General features: G+C 43.2%; 2 protein-coding genes across 2 annotated transcripts; one reads left to right on the forward strand and one right to left on the reverse strand.

Moving 5' to 3' along the window:
• Positions 1-13,000: 13,000 nt before the first annotated feature.
• rhov (ras homolog family member V) lies at positions 13,001-14,581 on the reverse strand. Its single transcript, XM_061091880.1, has 3 exons — positions 14,377-14,581; positions 13,979-14,037; positions 13,001-13,447 (listed from the first exon to the last, which is right to left on the reverse strand). Exons 1-3 carry the CDS (start codon positions 14,579-14,581, stop codon positions 13,001-13,003), a joined length of 711 nt encoding a protein of 236 aa, XP_060947863.1.
• A 766-nt stretch (positions 14,582-15,347) lies between these two features.
• vps18 (VPS18 core subunit of CORVET and HOPS complexes) lies at positions 15,348-21,000 on the forward strand. Its single transcript, XM_061091041.1, has 9 exons — positions 15,348-15,751; positions 15,895-16,036; positions 16,179-16,270; positions 17,252-17,502; positions 17,661-18,014; positions 18,120-19,382; positions 19,522-19,731; positions 19,817-20,053; positions 20,152-21,000. The coding sequence occupies exons 1-9, from the start codon at positions 15,649-15,651 to the stop codon at positions 20,446-20,448; spliced, it is 2,949 nt and encodes a 982-aa protein (XP_060947024.1). The 5' UTR covers positions 15,348-15,648; the 3' UTR covers positions 20,449-21,000.
• The last annotated feature ends 474 nt before the right edge of the window (positions 21,001-21,474 follow it).

The following is a 21,474-nucleotide window of genomic DNA, read 5'->3' on the forward strand; positions in this document are numbered from 1 at the left end:
CCTGTTTTCAGAAATGAAACTAGAGACGAACGCACGTACCAAATGACAATGGCGGCACGTGTAGGATCAGTTTCAGAATACGTGTGGTTGCACAGGGATGACGATAACACACTGGGCACTACTTTTTGTCGGGCAACCTTCTTGCTTAATTGTCATAGCGATGAATTGAACAAAGTTTGTTTTTAACTTGAAACTAACGTCAATTTCAATGAATGGCACCTAAGCAAAGAAGCAGAAGCTTAGCAGAGCAGAGTGAAGTACATGTGTAAACACTTTTCACTGTAAACCACTCACACTGATTATGTGTTCAGTATTTTGCACCAAGATGAGAAAGCGTTCCTCACAAAATTGACCTGCGCTCGTAACTCATAACAGTGTGACTGAGGGTGTAATGGCTTTCCACTGGCTGCAGTTCAAAGTTCAGAGCGCCTGTTTTCTCCGACACTTAAGCCTGTGTTTCCCAACAGGCCTTGTTTTTTTCCATCCACTCTAATGCTTCACGACCATCTGCGGCTCCAGGTCAAACCTGTGTGTGAACTCCGTGCTCCACGGGACGACAGACCAAGCAGAGGGGTGTGATTTTAACGGGGCGAAGCCTTTACTCTGTTGTGAAGAGTGGCCCTCTGACGGGATAATGGTCCCTCCTGGAGGTGCGAAATCGCCAGGATCCAGGCAAGAGGGGGGGAGAACCTGGGAGTGACCAGGGGGGTGACACCTCAGGGCCTCTGAATAGGTCCCATAAACCAGCAGCAATCCCCCCTCCTGTGTAAATCATAGGTAGGGTGAAGGTTTGGTCCTGCAAAAACACTCAGACTTTCCTCAGGTATAGATTAATGACAGACTGTTAATCATCCTTCTATAGAAATAGGGTAATTTCCACATTCTCCTTTTTGGTCCTACTTTTCTTTGATATCTGCTGATGTCTTTCACTTTAGATACCAAATAGACGAAACACATGTTGACCCTCTTGTTACTGCGAGTTTTCATTGCATAGTACATGTGGGCTTGTTTCTCGTACTTCTCCATTATCTTAATGGTGACTGTGTAAAATCAGCTTATGGCTTTTAGGGTGTGAGAATCCCGTGGTTGAGTGGGAGAGGAGGGATTAGAGGGAGTTGCCCCTTTACCACCTGCAGTGCACACTCGCACATTCAGACACAAACCGTATTAGGGCAAATAACATATAACTAGCCTGTCAGCACCTTGTTAATTATCATGCAATATCATTTTAGTTTAATCTGGACACAAATCTAAGCTTAAAAACATAATTTGTGAGTTAAGGGGGGGTTTAAGGGAATAAAAAAAAAGTCACTAAGCAGTTGAAGTTGGGCCTGAGTTGTCTATTAAAGAGATTTGCCGAAATCCTGAGCACTTCAAAAATGAGATTTTAACAATGAAAAAAAAATTAACACAGCACCACAAATTTTTAACATGCACAAATTATATGCAAAATATTCTCAGCGATCGACTTAGTGCGGTCAACTAAAAATGGAGTTGAGTTCCATTCACCCTTTCGATGAATGAGCTTTATATTATACATTATTATTACATTAATTACATTGTTATATAAAAACAATAACAAATAACCCGACCATAACAACAACACTACCAGAAATATAAATTCCAAGAGACTACATTCATGGCTCCTACGGGGATTATTTCTTATCGAGCCACAGTAACTTCTGGTTGTCTGGAAAATATGTAAATACACCAGTAAAGTTTAGAGAAATTAACATCTAAAGCAGCAATTATTTGCATACAGGACTAATCTTTTGCAGTGTTGTGTCTTTGTGCTGTTGCTCTTGTGTACTGGATTCCTGGCTCACAGGCGTTGGAGGAAGAAAGCGTTTTGCTTATTGTTTTCAACATTGTTTGTCTCTGCGCTCTCCCTACCGGCCCCGACAGGCAGGTGTAACTCGATATCTGTTTGGATTTGAATCTCCCTGCCTCTCTGCTCACGTCACAGGTTTTTTTTGTACCTATCGTTTTATCGTCTCTCAGTGAATGTGTACGCACATGTACACAGTGTTGTGTGGTCTTTCATGGAAGTGTATTTTCCTGCAGAACAGGACACCTGCATTTGCATATTCACATGATTGATATATTCTCCTTTTGAGGACTTGGAGATAGGTAGACATTTTTCTTTATAGTTAGTGGGGAAAATCTATATGTTTTTTACATGTGAGGCAATAATGTGTGGTTCCCTATCGGTTTACCCTGGCGGCTTGTCATTAGAGATTACCTTGGGGAGTCTAACTGTAGAACCTTATTGTTCCTCTTTCTAACGCCCAAAATGTACCTGATCCCCTTCCTGTCTCTTTGTTTATGATCTGAATCCAGCGTGGACCCACCAGTGCACCCAATCAATTCAAGGGAAAGAAGATTATACTAAAAAGCATCTATAGAAAAAAAACAATAAAATATAAAAGATTTGGTGTAAGAAAAACAAAATAATAAAAATATCTGTTCCTTTTCACAAGCTGAACTATTGTATAATGATACCAACAGATTTGTAACTATACAGAAAACAGAAGTTCAACAGTGTGAACTTATATGTTAACATACAAGTACACAACATATAAGTATGCAGTCAAAAAGAGACAGGGTATATAGAATATGAACTACAATGCATGCTTGTTATGCAAACCGGAATAATGCAAAATAGATTTAGAACTGCACGTTATGGCCAATGTGCAGATACAGTTGTGACAAGTCATTCGCAGGATGATCAAAACAGCAGCATTCACAGTAAAATAGCAACAGATGTGATGAAATAACAGCAGATGTTGTATCACAAAGTAACTGTTGCATGTTTGATGACAACAGAAGAACAGATAAGGCTGAGCTGCAGGTCGGAGGATAAGCCTGGTCTGCTGGGTGGCATTGTAGAACCGGTCTCGGCACAAAGGAGCATTTATCAACCTCCGCGGAACCTTTATAGTAACATGACCCACTGAATGAGCACTGCAGCTGCTTTATAGATCAAAAAAGTCCAAGATATAAAACCAATTGTCAATTTTAAATCCCCTCCTTACCCCTCTTTGTTCGATCGAGGGTCTTTGAGCCACAGGAAGTTACATTTTTTGGTGGTAATACATCAATATATGTTAAAAGACTTGTTTACTTAAGTGATCTGTCAACCTCCGAACTAAAGGCAGTGACCTTTTACTGCTTTTGCTTCTGCAACCACTTTTTTCGGCAGCGGAAGACTTGCTCCTATTTGCTCAGAAACCAGTTTCCCTCTCTGGGAGGAGCTTCTTTCTGTCCTCTGACAGGAGTCACTGTTGGGCCTCAGCGACGAGGTTGTCAAAATGTATTTACTCAAGGCTTTTAGCACCTAATCCATCTAACTGCCGGCTACTACTGCTACTCATTGAAACTTATAGTTTGAGACACTGTTGTGAGTAACGACCGAGCTGCCTCCTTCATAGTTTTCCAACCTGCCAATTGGTTTGAATGCAGATTTAAATAGAATTGAACAAATGAAAATGCTTTCTCAGGCCACGCCCGTGCAGCGTCACCTGGTAGGTGTGAGGTAAATGAGACGAACTTCTCGTCTGACCAGCTGGCAGCAGATAAGAGAGCAGGGAGCCTGCTCTACAGGTCTGACAGCAGAGAGCTGCCTGCAAACACACATCCGTTTCTGTGTGTGTCTCGATAGAAAAGAGCCCAGCCATTGTCTTTCTCTCTCTCTGTGTGTGTGTGTGTGAAGGCCGCTCTAAACTGCCATATCCTAATATTTTGGCCATATTTTAACAGTGACAATGATGCTTTTATTGATCTGGAATTCTCATATTTAGTTATCCCTCTGTCTGTGTGTCTGTGCGCAGTGTCTGAGTCAGAAATCATGTTGTTTTCATAAAAGGGAATACGTTAAAAAAGGGCCCTCAGTAAATTAGTCCCACTTTAAAGAGGTTCTTTGATTTTATGGAGAGTTTGTTTCATGGTCAAATCATAAAGAAGAAGCCGACCACAAACAAACCCGTCAACTACTCAGACTCTGCTGATGTCATTGAATGTTCTTTGTCGTCATCCTCATCTATAATTTTGTGTTACTTATGATTGTGAATCATTCCAACAACAGAAACTTCCCCTAGACTCCCAGCTGCTGACGTAATGACAGCGCTGTTACCTACATGACAATAGACAGGTATGTGCAGATACTCTATGTGTGTCATGCATTCGTTGGCCCTGCGCTGTAATCTGATGTTGCGGAGATGCACATATTAGTGTTGCTTTGTCACCTGTTCGGAAAAACCCCCATGGTTAGCACATGCCAATTACATGTGACATGACGTCACATGGAACAGATGACGAACAGGACGAGGTAAAGAGGATTTGAAGAGAATATCACACTTCAAATGAAAGATTGGAACACGTCAACCTGTGCAACACATGTCCTTGGGAAAACCAAAATTTTGCAGACTGAATAGTCAAACTTTGCCTTTGATTCAAAGGAAATGTCCCCCCAAAAATCTTAGCTTGACATGAAAATGACTATATCTATATAAAACTATATTCCTAGATGTACTGCATATCAATGGTGAAGGCCAAATTCTCTGTAAACATGAATAAAGTGTAATAGAACGTGAATGTGTGAAAATGTAAGTGCATCCTGCAAGAGGATATTGTCTCATGATCTGACTGGGAAGCCCCGCGGCAAGTTTCTGTTGCATCATGGATAAATGACACACTAGTGGTGGAAGGCTCCTCAGTACACCAAGTACTCTGTGCTGTGTTCAGTCATTTACTGGAATAATTTCAACTTAATGCTACTACGACTTTAGCACTTTTCTGAGAACAATATTTTTACATTTTACTTTAATATATTAATTTAGCAGCTGTGTGTATCTAGTAGTTACAAAACACACAAGCTTCTCAACTTTGATGAATCGTTAAGTGAAAAATGTACCTTATCATCAAGTTTAATTTAGTTTTATAGCGTGAGAAATAAAATCATTGTGGCAGGAGTATTACTATACTGAAAATCAAGAAATATTTCAAGATATCCAGTTATAATTCGTAACACAGCAACCAGCCTCATTCTTTCATGTTTTAAAGCCACAACTAGTTATTTATAGAACATTTTTAAGCAGGTAATTAAAAACAGATTTACAACATTCTCAATGAACTGAAGTTTAATACAATTTGCTAATAATACTTCAGTATACTAACATAAGTAATATTAGGAATGCAGGGGGTTGAGTATTTTTACCCAGTAAGTTGTTTTATTCTATTGTATGTTGGCTCATTGTGTTTTAAAGGGATAATTCACCCAAAAATGAGAATTCACTAATTATCTACTCACCGCTATGACGATCGAGGGGGGGGTGAAATGTTTCAACCCACAAAACACTTTTGGAGTTTCAGGGGTAAATAGTGTTGCAGATAAATCATATATAAAATAAATAGCGATCATTTACTCATAAACATAAAACAAAATGCCTCTATAGTTCTCCTGTGGTGTCATCCGAGTGTCCATAAGCCCAGATATTAAAATTTGACTCGAAACTGCAAAATTTATACCATGTTTTTAGCCTAAAATCAAGTAGAATTTGAATTTCTGGGGGGTACGGACACATTATGGAGGCAAGTTATGTTTCTTTTAACACCCACCACTCCATCGGCATTGTGGTGAGAAGATGATGAGTGAATTAAAATTTTTGGGTGAACTATCCCTTTAACACTGATGTTCAGTAATCCCGATTCCTATTGAACAATACAATCCCCCATCACAATCACAGAGGCACACTCCTTGGATGGTGGTGACACAAACACGCCTGACTAAGCCGATTTTCTCTGTTGTGAGTAACCGGACAGCAACCAGGCACTCTCTGCTGAACGTGTTCAGACAAAACTTATAGTTCCCTCGTAAAGGCGAGAGAAGCAAACGCTACGTATTGTCATTAACCCTTTCATCGTGTGCTGGCAAACAGTCATCCATGTGTCTGACTGCACACTCACATGCATTGTTTTTGTTGTTTCTATCACATCACCACTGTTTGTCTGTGTGTTCGCGGTGACCGTGCGTGGGTATCTGTACGTGTGCACCAGCGGTACACAGTACACGAGGAGTTGTGTTGACTTGCACCACACGCTTGCTTCATTGCCACCAATGTGTGTTGTACACATGTCACAACACCCCCCTCCTTCCCCTCTGTCTCTCTCTTCATCCCTCAGTGCCGCTGTGAGAACACCTCACCCCCTTGATTCCCAGACGTGGACACACCCTATGCACAGATTCGCCTCCAATCAAATCCCACTTTTCCCATATGCAAATGAGAGCCAGTGTTCCCTTCTAAACATGGTTAACTGTCATTTTTCAACACAAACACGTTCACTCATATTGAAGCGGCCCCACGGTCCATCGTGCCTTCTCTTCTGCGGCTCAGCTACGGATTAAGATGCAGCTTGATTAAAAAGCATGAAACCAAACTAAATCTTTCAGTGCTACAATACTTTGCCTTTGTTGTTACAGCACGATAGGAAATAACATTGGAAAGATCCGCATAGGATCTGACTCAGTGGAGTGCATACCTCTGCCAAGGCCCAACAGTCCCCTTAGATTCTATCAAGCTGCAGTAACTCTCACACATTCATAGATATCAGTCCCCTAAATATGCCTGATTGTTTTCATCAAGATCCATGAAGTATTGCCTGGGGAAATGTTGATAATGTCAACAAAAAAGTGAATAGAATTCAAATTTAAAAACAGACATAGACATTTCTGGATCTGCCCCTGATCAGGATCTGCACCTAAATGTACTGGGTTCTTCTTTGAACAATAACCACATCCTTCTACTAAGGTTTTGCATAATCTGTCTGGTGTGTTTTGCGTAATCTTGTTAAAAAGTAAATACACCACACAGACAGTGGTGAAACTATAACCTTACTGGCAAGGTAATTATATGTTGTTAAATCTTTCTTTTAATGCTCTTTAGGCCAAAGTACTTTTTTTCTAATCACTATTTATTGGATCTTTATTGGGTAAGATCCCTGATTCAAGTCTTGGTAGATAAACAAACAATCCGAATCGTTAGAAATTCCTCCGATTATCTCGTGAAAAGGTCACACACCATGTGCTGCTAAATGCTATAAACAAAAAGACAGCCACAAGGGAGTTGATTGGGAAGATAAACTCATAATCAAAGACACTTTTTCTAGGCTGTTTTAATCCACAACCAATGTGTATCTCACACTTGCTAAAGATGACTGATGTGTCTGTCTAAAACATTCAGGACAGATAGAGGTCGTCCCTTTGATATCAAATCAGAGAGAAGGTGTCGTTCAGATCACTCCCGCTCTCTGTACTGGTCAGATAATGCTGCTGTTTGCCAGTGATCACAGAGACAATACGTTGGCAGATGTGTCCTGCAGAGAGGACAGTGTGTTGATAAGATTGCGACACCTTCAGTGAGTAAACCACCACTCAGAAAGAATTCAGTCTGGCTGTCTTTCATCACAGAGGCAAACTAGGACATTCAGAGGGTTAACAACCACATCATACTGTGCCGTGGAAATAAGTCATGAGCGTAGTCAAGATTTTACAATGGGATTCATTTGAGGTGATATTACAAAATCACAGTCGGGATCCAAATCAGAGTTTATTGCCAAGTAGGTTTACACATACAAGGGTTTGCTGTGGTATTTTTTGCAAAAGCATACACATAAAATATAAAACAGGGAACAGTATGTAAATATCCTAAACCCTAGAAAAAGATAAGTACACAAACGATGTTGAATATGTACAATTTGAGTGTTTTTACAGTATGATCAATATTTGTCACATTTATTCAGCAAAAGGATTGAGCCTAGAAATTAAGTTTTGTTACGTTCACAAGGTCTACTGGTCCTCACAAAGTCAATGTTTTTGCTGGAAAAGTTTCTAAAAAAGTGACAAAAGTGAGTACACACACATACACTTATACATGAGTATGTCGGAGGTGGGTATTTCGCTGCAACTGTATTGCATGTTTCATTGTGCATGTCCTTTGTTGTGGTCACACGGCCAATCCCTTTACTGTGATCAGGTCAGTCAACTAAAGGAGTCACCGTTTAATTTCTCCTCGAAACTGCACACACACACACATCAGCTTATTGAAGTACTTTCTCACAGCCTCAGTGTCCTTTGTGTCCCGAGCTGTGGGGAGTTCAGAGTGTCCATCGTGTCTACGGGTCATAATGAGACCTGAAACAATGCCTAATAGAAGTGCTAATGCCACGATCATTCCCCCCCGAGAGCTGCATGTGCTCTTCGGCTGTCCCGTCTCAAAGGCTGCATGTACTTTAGCGCCGCACTTCTTTGATCATGTGTGCTCACTGATGGCCACTGTGAACTCATTATTCCCCCCCCGACGACTGAAGATTAAGATTAAAGCTCAAACTCACGACGCACTGTGTAATAGAGCTGCATCTGATAAAGCTGCAAGGGGCTCAGATGTATTCCAAAAAAAGACAGACATTAAAGGGTCTTTTCTTGCAAAGGGAGCGGAAGGATCTGGACCATCTGCAGATGTCGACTCAGTTTGCAAATGTTGGAGGTTGTTTGCATATCAGCCTCAGTGTACAGGCTATATTACTCAACTGCATGAATGACAAGCCCTGCAGACTCAGGTCGGCGAACAACAGCTCTGTGGGGACAGAAATAGTCGTTGTTGCCTCCAGGCACAGTCATAGTCAGGAACTGGGACGATTCTCACTGGCTGAGCTTGACACCGAAACTGACAGTTTATGTTTTCACAAATATAATGGATGTGAACTGCTGCTGTGAGTGACAGGTCGGCTTTTCTTATGCTAATGAACCGTATAACTTCTTAAGACATAGTAAATGATATGCAGGATGAAACCAAATACAAAAAAACAATAGTGTGCTGGTGAAAATATGAAGTAACTCGTCTGTAAACAACATCAAAAAAACACATTTTCACATTTGCTTACATCTAAATCTTGCCCAGTGCTGCACAATCCTTAGGTCACACGCATCTGTCATGATTCTCAGAAATACACCTTAAACTAGGAAAAGTGGAAAAACGACAATAACAACAATGTAAACACGTGTAAAATAAGGACATTGTGCGTGTTGCCAAGTCTCCCTAACAGCCTAACTGTTCAAACTGCCAATTTGGATGACCCAGGAGCAGCAGCAGTGAGCCAATCGTTCTCGTCTCTGTCAAGGCAGACCTGTCGGTGCACCTGCTGATTCCCAGGCCTCCTTGCCAATCTGTGACTACACTGAAACCCAGCGAGAGTGAAACTGGCCCAGAGCCAGAGGAAGAGCAGGTTGGCTACTTCTGACACAATCGCTACAACGCAGGGGATCCTGGGAGGAGGACCGGCCGAGAGTGTTGAGATGAGAAAAATAGGATGACTAACCATGGGAAGAGAAGCAGAGGAGGAGGAGGAAACGATGCAACAAGAAAAAACAATTCATTGAACTCCTGGGAACCTAAAACCTGTCTGACATGGACTTCACGATTGCTCAATGAGCGCACTATGACTGCAGAGCCTGTGTGAGTGTCTGTGTTGTGCTTGCATCATGTGGGGGTGTGTGAGCACATACATTCAATACTGTTGAATAATGTTTTCAAGATATGTTTTTATTTCTGCATTAAAAAGAAGAACTTTACAAAGCATCTACGTTTTGTCTATGAATGAATGAAGGAGAGAAAAACTGTTTGAGTGCTGCGGACCCATGATTATGACAAGTGTGTTCGTCAGAGGAGAGTCATGGCCTATGTTGACCTTCAGCTGCTTGACCTTTCAAGATGTTAATAACCAAAGTGCTTCTGGCCTTCATGTCACCTCACACAAAACTGAACATCCATTACATATCAGTAAAACAGCTGTCCTTTGATTTCCTTTGATATTCATAGTTTATGAGCACTGGTCTTAATCTGCCCAAAATGTCTAACAGTAAATAATTACTCAAATCTGGGAACATAGCGACTTTGCTGCGAAGGCTGTTGTGGCAAGAAACACGAGAAGTTAGACAATCAGTCATGTAAACAGAGGGAAATGTCAAGTTAAGCTCAGCAACTTAAAAGGAAGTAAAAAGGTAAAGTTAGGACACAAGAAGTGGTCATCACTGATCCGGGAAGTCATCACTGATCCAGGAAGTCATAGCTGAACCAGGAAGTTGGTCTAAACCTAGAATCAACATTTTAGGTTTGCTTGCCTAACCTGGTGTTAAGAAACTTGTGTCTACTTGTGTTTAGTTTTGACCTTTTTCGACCACTTGGGAGCAATGCAAGGAGCTGCTAACACAACAGTGAACTTGTCACCTTGTTAAGCTTTTATGGAAAACATGTGAGCAAACATCGGCTTATATGTGTATCCAACAGTCATGGGAATACATTACTGGTCAATTGGGGGGCATTTTGTCTCTGCTTTGGTCTCCTCCAACTCCTGAGGGAAACATCAACAACTCTTTAGCAAGTACCTGCTCTTGTATGTCCACCAGCTAACTGCTAACGTTGTATGTTATTTAGTATTGAGAAGGTAGTAATGGGTTTTTAGAGCTTTGAGTTATGTTACTGGACATAAAAACCAAAACCATTTGGTGAAACAGAGGGAAATTGCATAGACCCGTGATAATTCTCTTAGAGCTCTTTAAAAAAATCATTGGATCCATTGTTGAGTATAAGTTAAAGATATTAACTAGAGCAACTTTTATATTCTTGTGAACCTTTGATATTCCTCTCTGAGCTTTCCAAACGGCCATGACCGGTCCCTCAGAGTCAAATCAAAGTTCATCACGAGTCCACTTGTCTCGGTAGTGTCAGATGACAAAACACCAGCTCCTCTCCGTGACCTCTCCATACAGGGTCGCCAGGCTGAGACGCAGGATGTCCTGCTTTAACCCATTGATAACAGCCGTTCAAACAGAACCCTGACACATGACAGCATGATGGAGGGCTCACTGACTAATGGCAAACAGATTTCTGATGTATCGGGGTGTGTTTTCAACCCTCTCGTTCATCTGTGACTCATCCACCCTGCCCAGAACAAATGGGTCCACAGCAGCCCTCGATGCTCTGTTATTCTGGTCTAGCTGTCATGTAAAGATCCTCTGTCCCTGTTCATTTTACCCCATCTGAGTTCAAATCAGTTTTTAAAAGCCCCGATGCTGTATAATTTTATTATGGAGCAATATGTCTTTACGCCGCTAGTGTTATAAACCAGTATTATGCAGCTGCTTTTTCTCAAGACGTGAATCTGACTCAATCCCTCGGCTCTGACTGTCTCCAAGCCCTTTTTTAAAAAAAAAAAGGCAGAACCAGACACAGCAATCAGTCACAGTATGGCACTGCCAGACCCAATCAGCAAGTCATGTGGATTGCATTAGAATTGGTCGACCCACGGCACGGCTGGAGGTTATTTATCATATCCTTGGACCAGGAGCCGCTTCAGGAAAGCTACCTGGTGGGGTGGTGAGGATTACTCAGACTCCCTGTGGTGAACGGTGCTTGTTGCTTTCCCAATAGTTTTGGTGTCTCTTTTTGAAAGCTCTTCCCTGAATGTAGCTGCTGCTATCAGATGTGAGTGGAGATTATGACTGTTGAACACATGCTGTTCTAAAAATAATATACATAACAAGGAGCTGTATTTGCACTTCATTTATTTGCATCACTCCGACATGTAAAAAAAAAAAGAAGACAAACAGGTTAGAGAGGGAGATGGACAGTGATACAAAAGTTGACAAACAGAGTTTATGGCGCAGACAAATGCATTTAAAATCCATGTATTTGTGAATATTTCATTAACATAAACATAAAAAATTAACTGTTTTTACAAACAGAATATAATATACATCAAAATGACTTCCACAAGAAGCATAGTTAAACCTTGTCGCATATATACACTTGTATATTCACCAGATTTCATTACACTACATTGCAATATAAGATTTTCTTTTTCAACATTTGTCACATGCACAAAGCCTTTTGTTTTTAAAAAGTGCGTGGCCTACACTTACATTAACACAGAGGCTGTTTAGCATCCTCACACTCGGTACACACTGGGCTATTCAGGAGATAAGGAGTGTATTGAGCATATAAACAAAGAGGCTGGTGGAGGTGGTGGGAGGATCTGCAGGGTGGACTCCTGCAGGGCTTGCTTTTACAGATGCAGATTGATGAGAGCCGGGAACAAAAAGCCACAGGTTACTGCTCCCGCGAAAACCTCTCACAACACACAAGAGGATTTTCAAACAAGTTCCTGGGTCAAATCAGAGGATTCGCACAAAGGAAATATATTTGTCACATCAAGAGTTGATTAAACTCCAATTGGGGTGGCAGGATTGTCAGTTGTTTGACTCAGGGGCCAGAGAACACCCTCCCAAAACCAGCCGGGAGAGCTTTCACACACAGGTAAGAATGTGTCACCTCGCACTGCAACCTGAACTTGCAGCTGCTGCATATAAATAAGCTGGAGCAACCAGACAGCAAGAACACAACAGAGGCGGCTAACGCCCTTCTGCTCAAACACGACACTTTCTGTTTCTCTCTCGCTTGGATTAAAAGGTCGGGGTCGGTAGCAAAGCTCATCATGCAAATTCAGAGCATTTACATGATGGTCTGGAGTGGGTTCACTTGATATATTCATTTCCTCTCAAGTCCTATTTCACAGCCCCTTTTCTCTTCAACACACATGGAAGCATACATACACTCATTTAATATGCAGATGATGCTCTTCTGTTGCTCTGGAACATTAACATGAATATAAAGTAAATATTTATGCTGTCCCGAAAACTTATAGGAGGATGAAACCAGACCCAGAATCTTCTCTGCTGTCTCAGCTGATATTTGTTTCCAATGCTCATTGTGCCCATGACTTGTTGGGGTTTGCACCATTTGGCATCCCAGTGTGAAAGAAGCCCAATATCTTGCAAAGACAAGGAGTTAAACTACCACAAGTGGTACCTGTAACATCAAGTGAGAGTGAAACACTTAAATAAGTTCATTTGTAGTCCATAACCCACAGGGTTAACAGATAACAGAGTTCAGACGAAGCAGAAGAACTTCTTCCAGCTGCTACTGGAGAACGCTTTGGTGCGCCTGTCGGAAAACCTCCTCTTCTTGCTCTTGCGACTTTTGTTCTTAATGGCGGCAAAGATGGCCGCATCAAAGGCCTCCTTCAAGTTCTTTTGCGTGAGAGACGAGCACTCGATATAGTCCGAGGCCCTGATCTTCTCCGCCATGCTTCTGGCCCTGGAGCTCAGGACGGGCTTGACGTTAGATCTGTCCAGGTTGATGAGGACGTTCACGTCCAGTAGAAGGTCCGACTGGGTCCCGACAAGGATGATGGGCGCAGATGGGTTGTGAGCCCGGATCACCGAGACCCATTTCTTGGTGATGTTGTGAAACGAGTCGGGGTTGACCATGCTGAAGCACAGGAGGAAGACGTCGGCGTGAGAGTAGGACAGAGCTCTGAACTCATCAAACTCCTCCTAAAAGGATCAAAACAGAGAATATGAGTAAGTCTCAAGCAAACCATGAACAGACAGAATCGAGAAATAGGAAGAGTCACTGACTCATTAAAACCTCAGAGAAAAACGAGCATCCATTCACATGTTGATGGATAATGAAAGCTGGTTGATGAGTCACATGTCGGATTAAGCAACCGTGTGACAGCATTTCCAGTTTCGTAGTTTCATCTCATCTAACATTGCACGAAACTGTATTTCAAATTAACAATGGTGATGCTATAGTTTATGTTTAACCGAGAAATGTTCACTTGAGATATTCTCATTCTTAAAAAATTTAAATTAAAAAGTTGGTACCTGTCTACATAATTTCTTCTCAAAAAATAAGAGATATATGATTGTTGCATTGTTTTTACATTTGACATTTTCCCAGTTTGTTTTAGGATTGATTTTTAAATTTGAGGAATTACTTTTAAGGCTCTTCATGGCTGGGTCTCAGCCTATAACAAACATTGTGTTACCTTATTTATAATAAGAATGGTTTATTTGTCTTACCTGTCCAGCAGTGTCAAGAAGCTGCACTTTGACCGGTGATCCTTCCACTTGGACCTGACCTGATGGAAACCAGGGACAGTTCAAATTTAGTTCACTTTGATTAGGACAACATTCTATCTGAATTCTAAAAGTTTTCTTATGATAGTCAGGTATCAGCAGATATCAATATCAGAAGGTATTTTCACAATAAAATACTTTACAATACTACTAATTTAAAATGCTGCATTACTTGGTATTCAACAGCCACACATCACAGCTCATGAATTCATAATACAGGTATGTCAGCTCCATACTGATACAACCCAGAACACCAGGACTTATACTGGTATTACCCAGTAATAATAAAATTGTACTGGTACAATCTGGTGATGGACGATGTGAGAGTTGAGACCACTCACCGGAGAAGACGTCGAACCCAGTCTGCTTGTACTCTGTGGGGTAACCATTGGAGGTGTAGCTGACGATCATGCTGGTCTTGCCCACGGCTCCGTCCCCGATCAGCATGCAGCTGATGGCGCCGGGCTCCAGTCCGTCCTCCCGGGTCAGCCCGCAGGCGGAGGGGACTCGGGACTCGTGGTGGAAGTAATCCATGTGAGGTGGCATGTCGAGCCGCAAACGAACAGAAGGAAACCAACAACTTCAACTTCCTTCCTGCTCCTTGTGTTTCAGATGAGTGTGTCAGTGAGGATCAGCTGTGCAGTCGGTGTATCTCACATTACTCCGGCATGAGCCTCTGCTCTACTGGGACTGACTGGAGACATGAGCCCGGAGGGAGGAGATGAGGAGAGGAGGAGAGGGGGGGGGGTGCTCACACAGGTGCAGATTTACATAGACACGCCCACACACAGACATCACACACAGAGAGAGATAGGAACCATGCACTAAACTTTAGTTCTTTAGTGTGAGGACTGTAAGATGATAGCTAAATCTGGTATAGATCATCTCTTCTCATTTTGAGATTGGTGTTTGTAATGAACGTTAATTCTATTGTCAAGTTTTCAATTTTCCTTTTATTTTTTTAACTTGATCTTTTATAGAATTGAATGTAGTGGATCCAAGTAACCTATTTTTAGTTAATTCATTGTTTTTATTGAATTTAATGCAGTTGAGTTACATTTCTAGTATTTTCATAGAATGTTATTTTCATTAGTTATTTTTCGTATATCCTTACTTGCTACATATTTGATTGGTGAAGCACTTTGTAACTTTGTTTTGAGAGGTTCTATATAAAGTAAAATATGATTATCATTAATATTATTTTAAATTATGGTTTCCAGTCCTTGCTCTAAAGTTGGGTGACCGTCGCCCCCCAGTGTCACAGACGGGAACTACACCAAATGTGATCACATGATTCCCAGTGTCACCTGACTGTTGGAGTCCACCCTGTGCTGTGCAGTCGGAAGCTAAGCTAACTGTTAAGATGGACTGAATGAGTGAAAACTGAATTATTCTCCTGTTTATGTTGCAGTGTAACATCCAGTCGACATCTCCCTGGTCACTGGAGACGGATGCGGCCACAGGAAATGCGCTGGTGAGCCCTGGACGGAAGTAAACAGTGCTAGGCTAGCTAGCTACTCCAGCTATGTCGTCTTAGAACAGACTCTGCCCCGATTTCTCTTGTCTGGAGACGATTTTATGTTAAGGTGTAGAAACAAGGTGAAGATTCAACCATGGCTTCAATTCTCGACGAGTACGAGGACTCGCAGAACACGAGGCAGAGTGCGCAGCAGCACAGCCGCCTGTCCGGTGCCAACATCGGGATCACACACTCAGGTGGGTCGGGATGCTCCAGGCTGCTCGAATACACACAGGGACCCATTTCCCGGATCATTAACGCTGATAAATCTTTAAAACTCAGACGCCATTTTGTTGAAAGACTCGATAACACTGATAACCAGCTTGTTCCCTGACACCAGGCTTCGTGAACGTGAGACTGGAGGAGGAGAAGCCGATCTTCAACAAGCAGAGGATCGACTTCACACCCCCGGAGAAGATAAACCATCTCGCAGTCTGCAACAATCAGCTGTGCATGAGTCTGGGGAAGGACACCCTGCTGAGGCAAATAACACTTATCAAACAACATGGTTCTGACTGCTCCTCACTGCGATTAGTGCTCATTTGTAGTCATTGTTGTTGGTTGAAGCCTGGAAGAGAGTTGCCATTGCTGATACTAATGTGTTCCATGTTCTCTCCTGTGCAGGATTGACTTGGCCAAGCCAGATCAGCCTAATCAGATCGAATTGGGAAGGAAAGACGACAGCAAAGTGCACAAACTGTTCCTGGACCCCACAGGTGAAAAAAGACACCATTGCTTATTCAGATGTTAATTTCAAACACTGCTCTTATACTTAAAGGAGTAAAACAACTTATTGTTTATCTCTGGGTATTCTGTTAGAGCTCAAATACACATAATTTTGAATATTACCTCCCATTAAAGTTGTTCCTCGGATAGTGCTTAATCATAATATGCATATCATCTTTACCCGATCCAGCGAAAATGCCTCAGGTCCTATTCAGACCTAATATCCATACTGAGATGACCTATTACAAGTGAATGTGTCTCCTGTAACCACTTGTGATCGTATGTCACTCCCCTGCTCTATATGCAGATGATCAAGTGTCTGATTTCTCTTTGTCAAGATCAAATTATGTTGTTTTGACCCAGTCTGAGTTTACAGACGTATATTTGTTGACTATGTGTTAATCTGTGTGTCAGGGCGAGGGAAAGAGAGTACAGCAGGGAGAGAGGAGTCAGGAGGGGCTGAATGAATCTCATCCAACTGTGATGTAAAGAATGACTTAATCAAATTTGGAAAAATATCAGTTATTATATTGTGATCAGTGTTGATATATTGGTGGGGGCCACAAACACATCAGCCTATGGACACAGAGAATCATTAAAAAAATGTTTGATTGCTAGTGAAACTGTTGTGGGTCAGAGACGTCAGCTGATCCCTCATGTGTGGCCAAAGATGCATTTGCATCTACAAAGCAAAGACAACGTGATCAAATGTTGCCCTGATCAACTCTGAATGGGGTTTGAGTGATCAGATCTCAAGACGATTCAGACCAGAACATTGTGCTGACCACTAGCTATTTAATTACTCAGGGCGGATGTTTACCAGATCTGAATGGGTTCTTCACAGGTCTCAGAGAATACATCAGCACTGGTGGCCCAGGCTCTCTGCTTCTACTGCATAATTCATTACATTACTCTGATGGTGTCATGCTTATGACTTATTAACAACCTCCTCCGTACTCTCCCCACTGCAGGCGCCCATGTGCTGATAAGCCTGAGCACCAGCGAGTGTCTGTACCTCAACAGGAACACGCAGAAGGTGCGCAGTCTGTCCCGCTGGAGAGGCCACCTCATTGAGAGCGTCGGCTGGAACAAGCTGTTCGGCAACGAGACCAGCACGGGACCCATCCTGGTGGGCACCGGTCAAGGCATCATCTTTGAGGCTGAGATCTCCGCAAGCGAGGGCAGCCTGTTCAACACCAATCCAGACCAGTACTTCAGACAGGTCAGAGACTGGCTGATTATCTGAGAAAGCACTATTTTACCTTAAAATTTAAGATATTATGTTGGTGATACTGTTTGGTTTGTAATCCAAATCAGTAGAATATACCGATCAGATGTTTTTCCTATCCTGAACAATATCACGTTGTTATCTTGAGACAGGTCCACTCCCTGGAGGAGGATGGGAAGCCAGCACCCATCTGCTGCCTGGAGGTGGAGCGCGGCCTGGAGAACAAGTACTTCATCATCGCCACCACACGCAAACGCCTGTTCCAGTTTGTGGGTAAGATACCCGAGGGGTCAGAGCAGCTGGGCTTCAGCTCCATCTTCAACCAGAACCAGGACCTGCTGCCCAGTTTCCAGGAGTTCCCGGCCAACATGGGCTACAGCGAGATCACGTTCTACACCTCGAAGCTGCGCACTTCCCCCAAGGCGTTTGCCTGGATGATGGGTAATGGAGTTCTTTATGGTCAGCTGGACTATGTGAGGCCTGATTCTCTGCTAAGTGATGTGCAGGTAAATATCTGTGTGCGTGGGACAATCTTCAGATGTTTCAATAATGTTTACTTCTACCCTCATTTCTCATATTTCTCCTTTATTTTCCCCCTCGCGATCGATCAGGTATGGGACTACACCCCGGACATTGACATTACTCTCAAGAAGCCCATCTCCATTGTGCTGACACAGTTCCACTTCCTGTTGTTGCTCCATGACCGAGTCAAGGCCATCTGCACTCTGAATGGACAGGTTGTTTATGAGGACGTGTTCCCAGATAAATTTGGCTCCCTCAAGAGGATGATTAAGGACCCAGTGGGTGGGCTGGTGTGGATCTACACCGAGCGGGCAGTCTTCCGCTATCACATCCAGCGCGAGGCCAGGGACGTCTGGCAGATGTACATGAGCATGAATAAATTTGATCTGGCCAAGGAGTACTGCCGGGACCGGCCTGAGTGCATGGACATGGTACTGGCGAAGGAGGCCGAGCACTGCTTCCAGAATAAGCGATACCTGGAGAGCGCCAAGTGCTACGCGCTGACACAGAACTACTTTGAGGAAATAGCGCTCAAGTTCATCGAAGCCAAACAGGAGGAAGCCTTGAAGGAGTTCTTACTGAAGAAACTGAATAACTTGAAGCAGAGTGAGCGAACGCAGATCACCTTGCTGGTCACCTGGCTCGCAGAGCTCTATCTGAACAGTCTCGGCCAGCTGGAGAGTGACGGTAACAGCATCATCTTCCAGGAGACCCGCGAGGAGTTCCGCAGCTTCCTCAGCTGCTCCAAGCACAAGGAGTGCCTGTTCAACAACCGCAGCACCATCTACGACCTGCTGGCCAGCCACGGCAACGTGGACGACATGGTTTACTTCTCCGTCGTCATGCAGGACTACGAGCGGGTGATTTCCCACTACTGCCAGCACGACGACTACAGCGCCGCTCTGGACGTGCTCTCCAAGCACTGCGACGAGAAGCTCTTTTACAAGTTCTCCCCCGTCCTCATGCAGCACATTCCCAAGAAGGTGGTGGACGCATGGATCCAGATGGGCAAGAAGCTGGAGCCAAAGAAACTCATCCCGGCCCTCATGAACTACAGCCAGATGGGCAGCACCCAGCAGATCAGTGAAACCATTCGGTACATGGAGTTCTGCGTGTACGAGCTCAATGTGACAGAGGAGGCGATCCACAACTACCTGCTGTCGCTCTACGCCAAGTACAAGCCGGACTCTCTGCTGGCGTATCTGGAGCAGGCCGGCAAACACGCCTCAGAGATACACTACGACCTGAAGTATGCTCTCCGGTTGTGCGCTGAACATGGCTACCTCCGCGCCTGTGTCCTGGTCTATAGGATTATGGAACTGTATGAGGAGGCGGTGGATCTCGCTTTACAAGTGAGTGATCAATACATTTAAATAGATAATCCCAAATTATGCAAATGTATGTTCATAATTCCAAATTCCTTTAATCTTAGATATTGAAAAATGTTTAAATGCCACTAGCTTAGATAATTATGTATGTTTTCACCCATAGGTCGATGTAGACCTGGCCAAGTCATGCGCTGACCTGCCGGAGGATGACGAGGAACTGAGGAAAAAGCTTTGGCTGAAGATCGCCCGGCACGTTGTCCAAGAGGAGAAAGACGTGAAGAAAGCCATGAACTGCCTGTCCAGCTGCGACCTGCTGAAGATCGAAGACATCCTGCCCTTCTTCCCGGACTTTGTCACCATCGACCACTTTAAGGTTTGTAACAGAGTAGTTACTCTTATGTGTTTTTTAAGGACAGGGAGCACTGTACGTCATGTTGTTCTATTCCTCATTTTCTCAGGAGGCCATCTGCAGCTCCCTGGAGGAGTACAACCAGCACATCGAGGAGCTGAAGCAGGAAATGGAGGAGGCTACGGAAAGCGCCAAGCGCATAAGAGAAGACATCCAAGAAATGAGGAACAAATACGGTGTGGTGGATTCCCAAGAGAAATGTGCTGCCTGTGACTTCCCGTTGCTTAACAGGCAGTTCTATCTATTCTTGTGTGGACACATGTTCCACTATGACTGCCTCTTCCAGGTAACCACTTTATGATGATCACTCGACTTCACTCAAACATTCCTGAACACTCCCAGCGTAGTAATAATCCCTATATGCTTCTTTTCTCCCTTTTCTAGGAAGTGACTCCTCATATGTCGACCTACAAGCAGGGCCGTCTGGAGGAGCTTCAGAAAAAGCTGTCCGCCACCACGCAAACGTCCAAGTCTCGCCAGCGGGCGGCGACCAAGGACGAAGGCGACACTGCCAGCCTGGGAAAGGGCAACGCGGGCACGAGCCGCGAGCAGATCAAATCAGACATTGACGACATCATTGCGTCCGAGTGCGTGTACTGCGGCGAACTGATGATCAAATCCATCGACAAGCCTTTCATCGACCCGCTTAAATTCGAGGAGGAAAAGTCCAGCTGGCTATGAACGAGTGAATCTTTGTGTCAATGAAACTGCATCATCCGTAGGGCAGACCCGTTCGGGGGGGTTCTAATTACTGCACAGTGGGAATTCCTACTGTGGCTAACTGCACGCTTCAATCTCTCTCTACACAATAAACCTTTTTTGTTGGTCATATTTGAAGCCGACTTTAAGATCTTTGCACTTTGTATAGGAGCGTTTAGTGAAATGTGGACATGAATTGAAACTGTGGGCTATGAGTCAAGATGATGTTATGTGAAACAATAACGCCAGGGCTGTACATTACATTCATGTGCCTGAACCTCTGAATATCTTGGTAGAAAAATATTAAGATATGGCTGCACTATACATTTACTAACCACATTAGCTTATGCACTTGTTTGGTCCATTTGAAACATAACATGCACTTGGACATTGTCTGTGTCGCCTCAGCTGCGTTCATCATCTCCGATCTCCAGCTCTGGGTTCATGTTGCATTCAGTGCGATCGATTAACGAACAGTTATTTCATATATCTGCTGCAGCTCTGTTGTGGTCCATTAAAGCTTGTCAATACTAATGGAGTACATTATTTTGATTGTTTGAAGTGTAATCAAATCAATTTCGTTCATTACATTGGAAGAAGTTGTACAAGTGATCTCAGGCAACTGTGCTTAAAGACGATTCACCTCTCGTTCAAAAATACATCTTCGGTTCTGACGGCTTCAAGAAACACAAGCACGCCCAGTTGCCTATGTTCATTTGTACAAACTCAGAAGATCCCATGACCTGGATGATTCCACAGACACACTTCCTCACAGTTCTTAAGAAGGCTGTTTATAGTTCAGTGGAGGAAGAGAAAACAACTGTGTTTTAGAATAAAGGACAAGATGTTGAATATCCCATGTACATCTGAAGGTCTTCTACACAATTCAGGTTACCAACTACCAGTAGAAGTTAGCAGGTGTTAGTGGCCACCAGCAGATGTTAGGGACATAAGTTGAGTTGTGCACCTTTGTGTGATCAAGTGTTTCGGCCTTGTAATCAACGATGG

Source organism: Limanda limanda, chromosome 18 (genome assembly GCF_963576545.1).
Source record: "Limanda limanda chromosome 18, fLimLim1.1, whole genome shotgun sequence".
NCBI lineage: Eukaryota > Metazoa > Chordata > Actinopteri > Pleuronectiformes > Pleuronectidae > Limanda > Limanda limanda.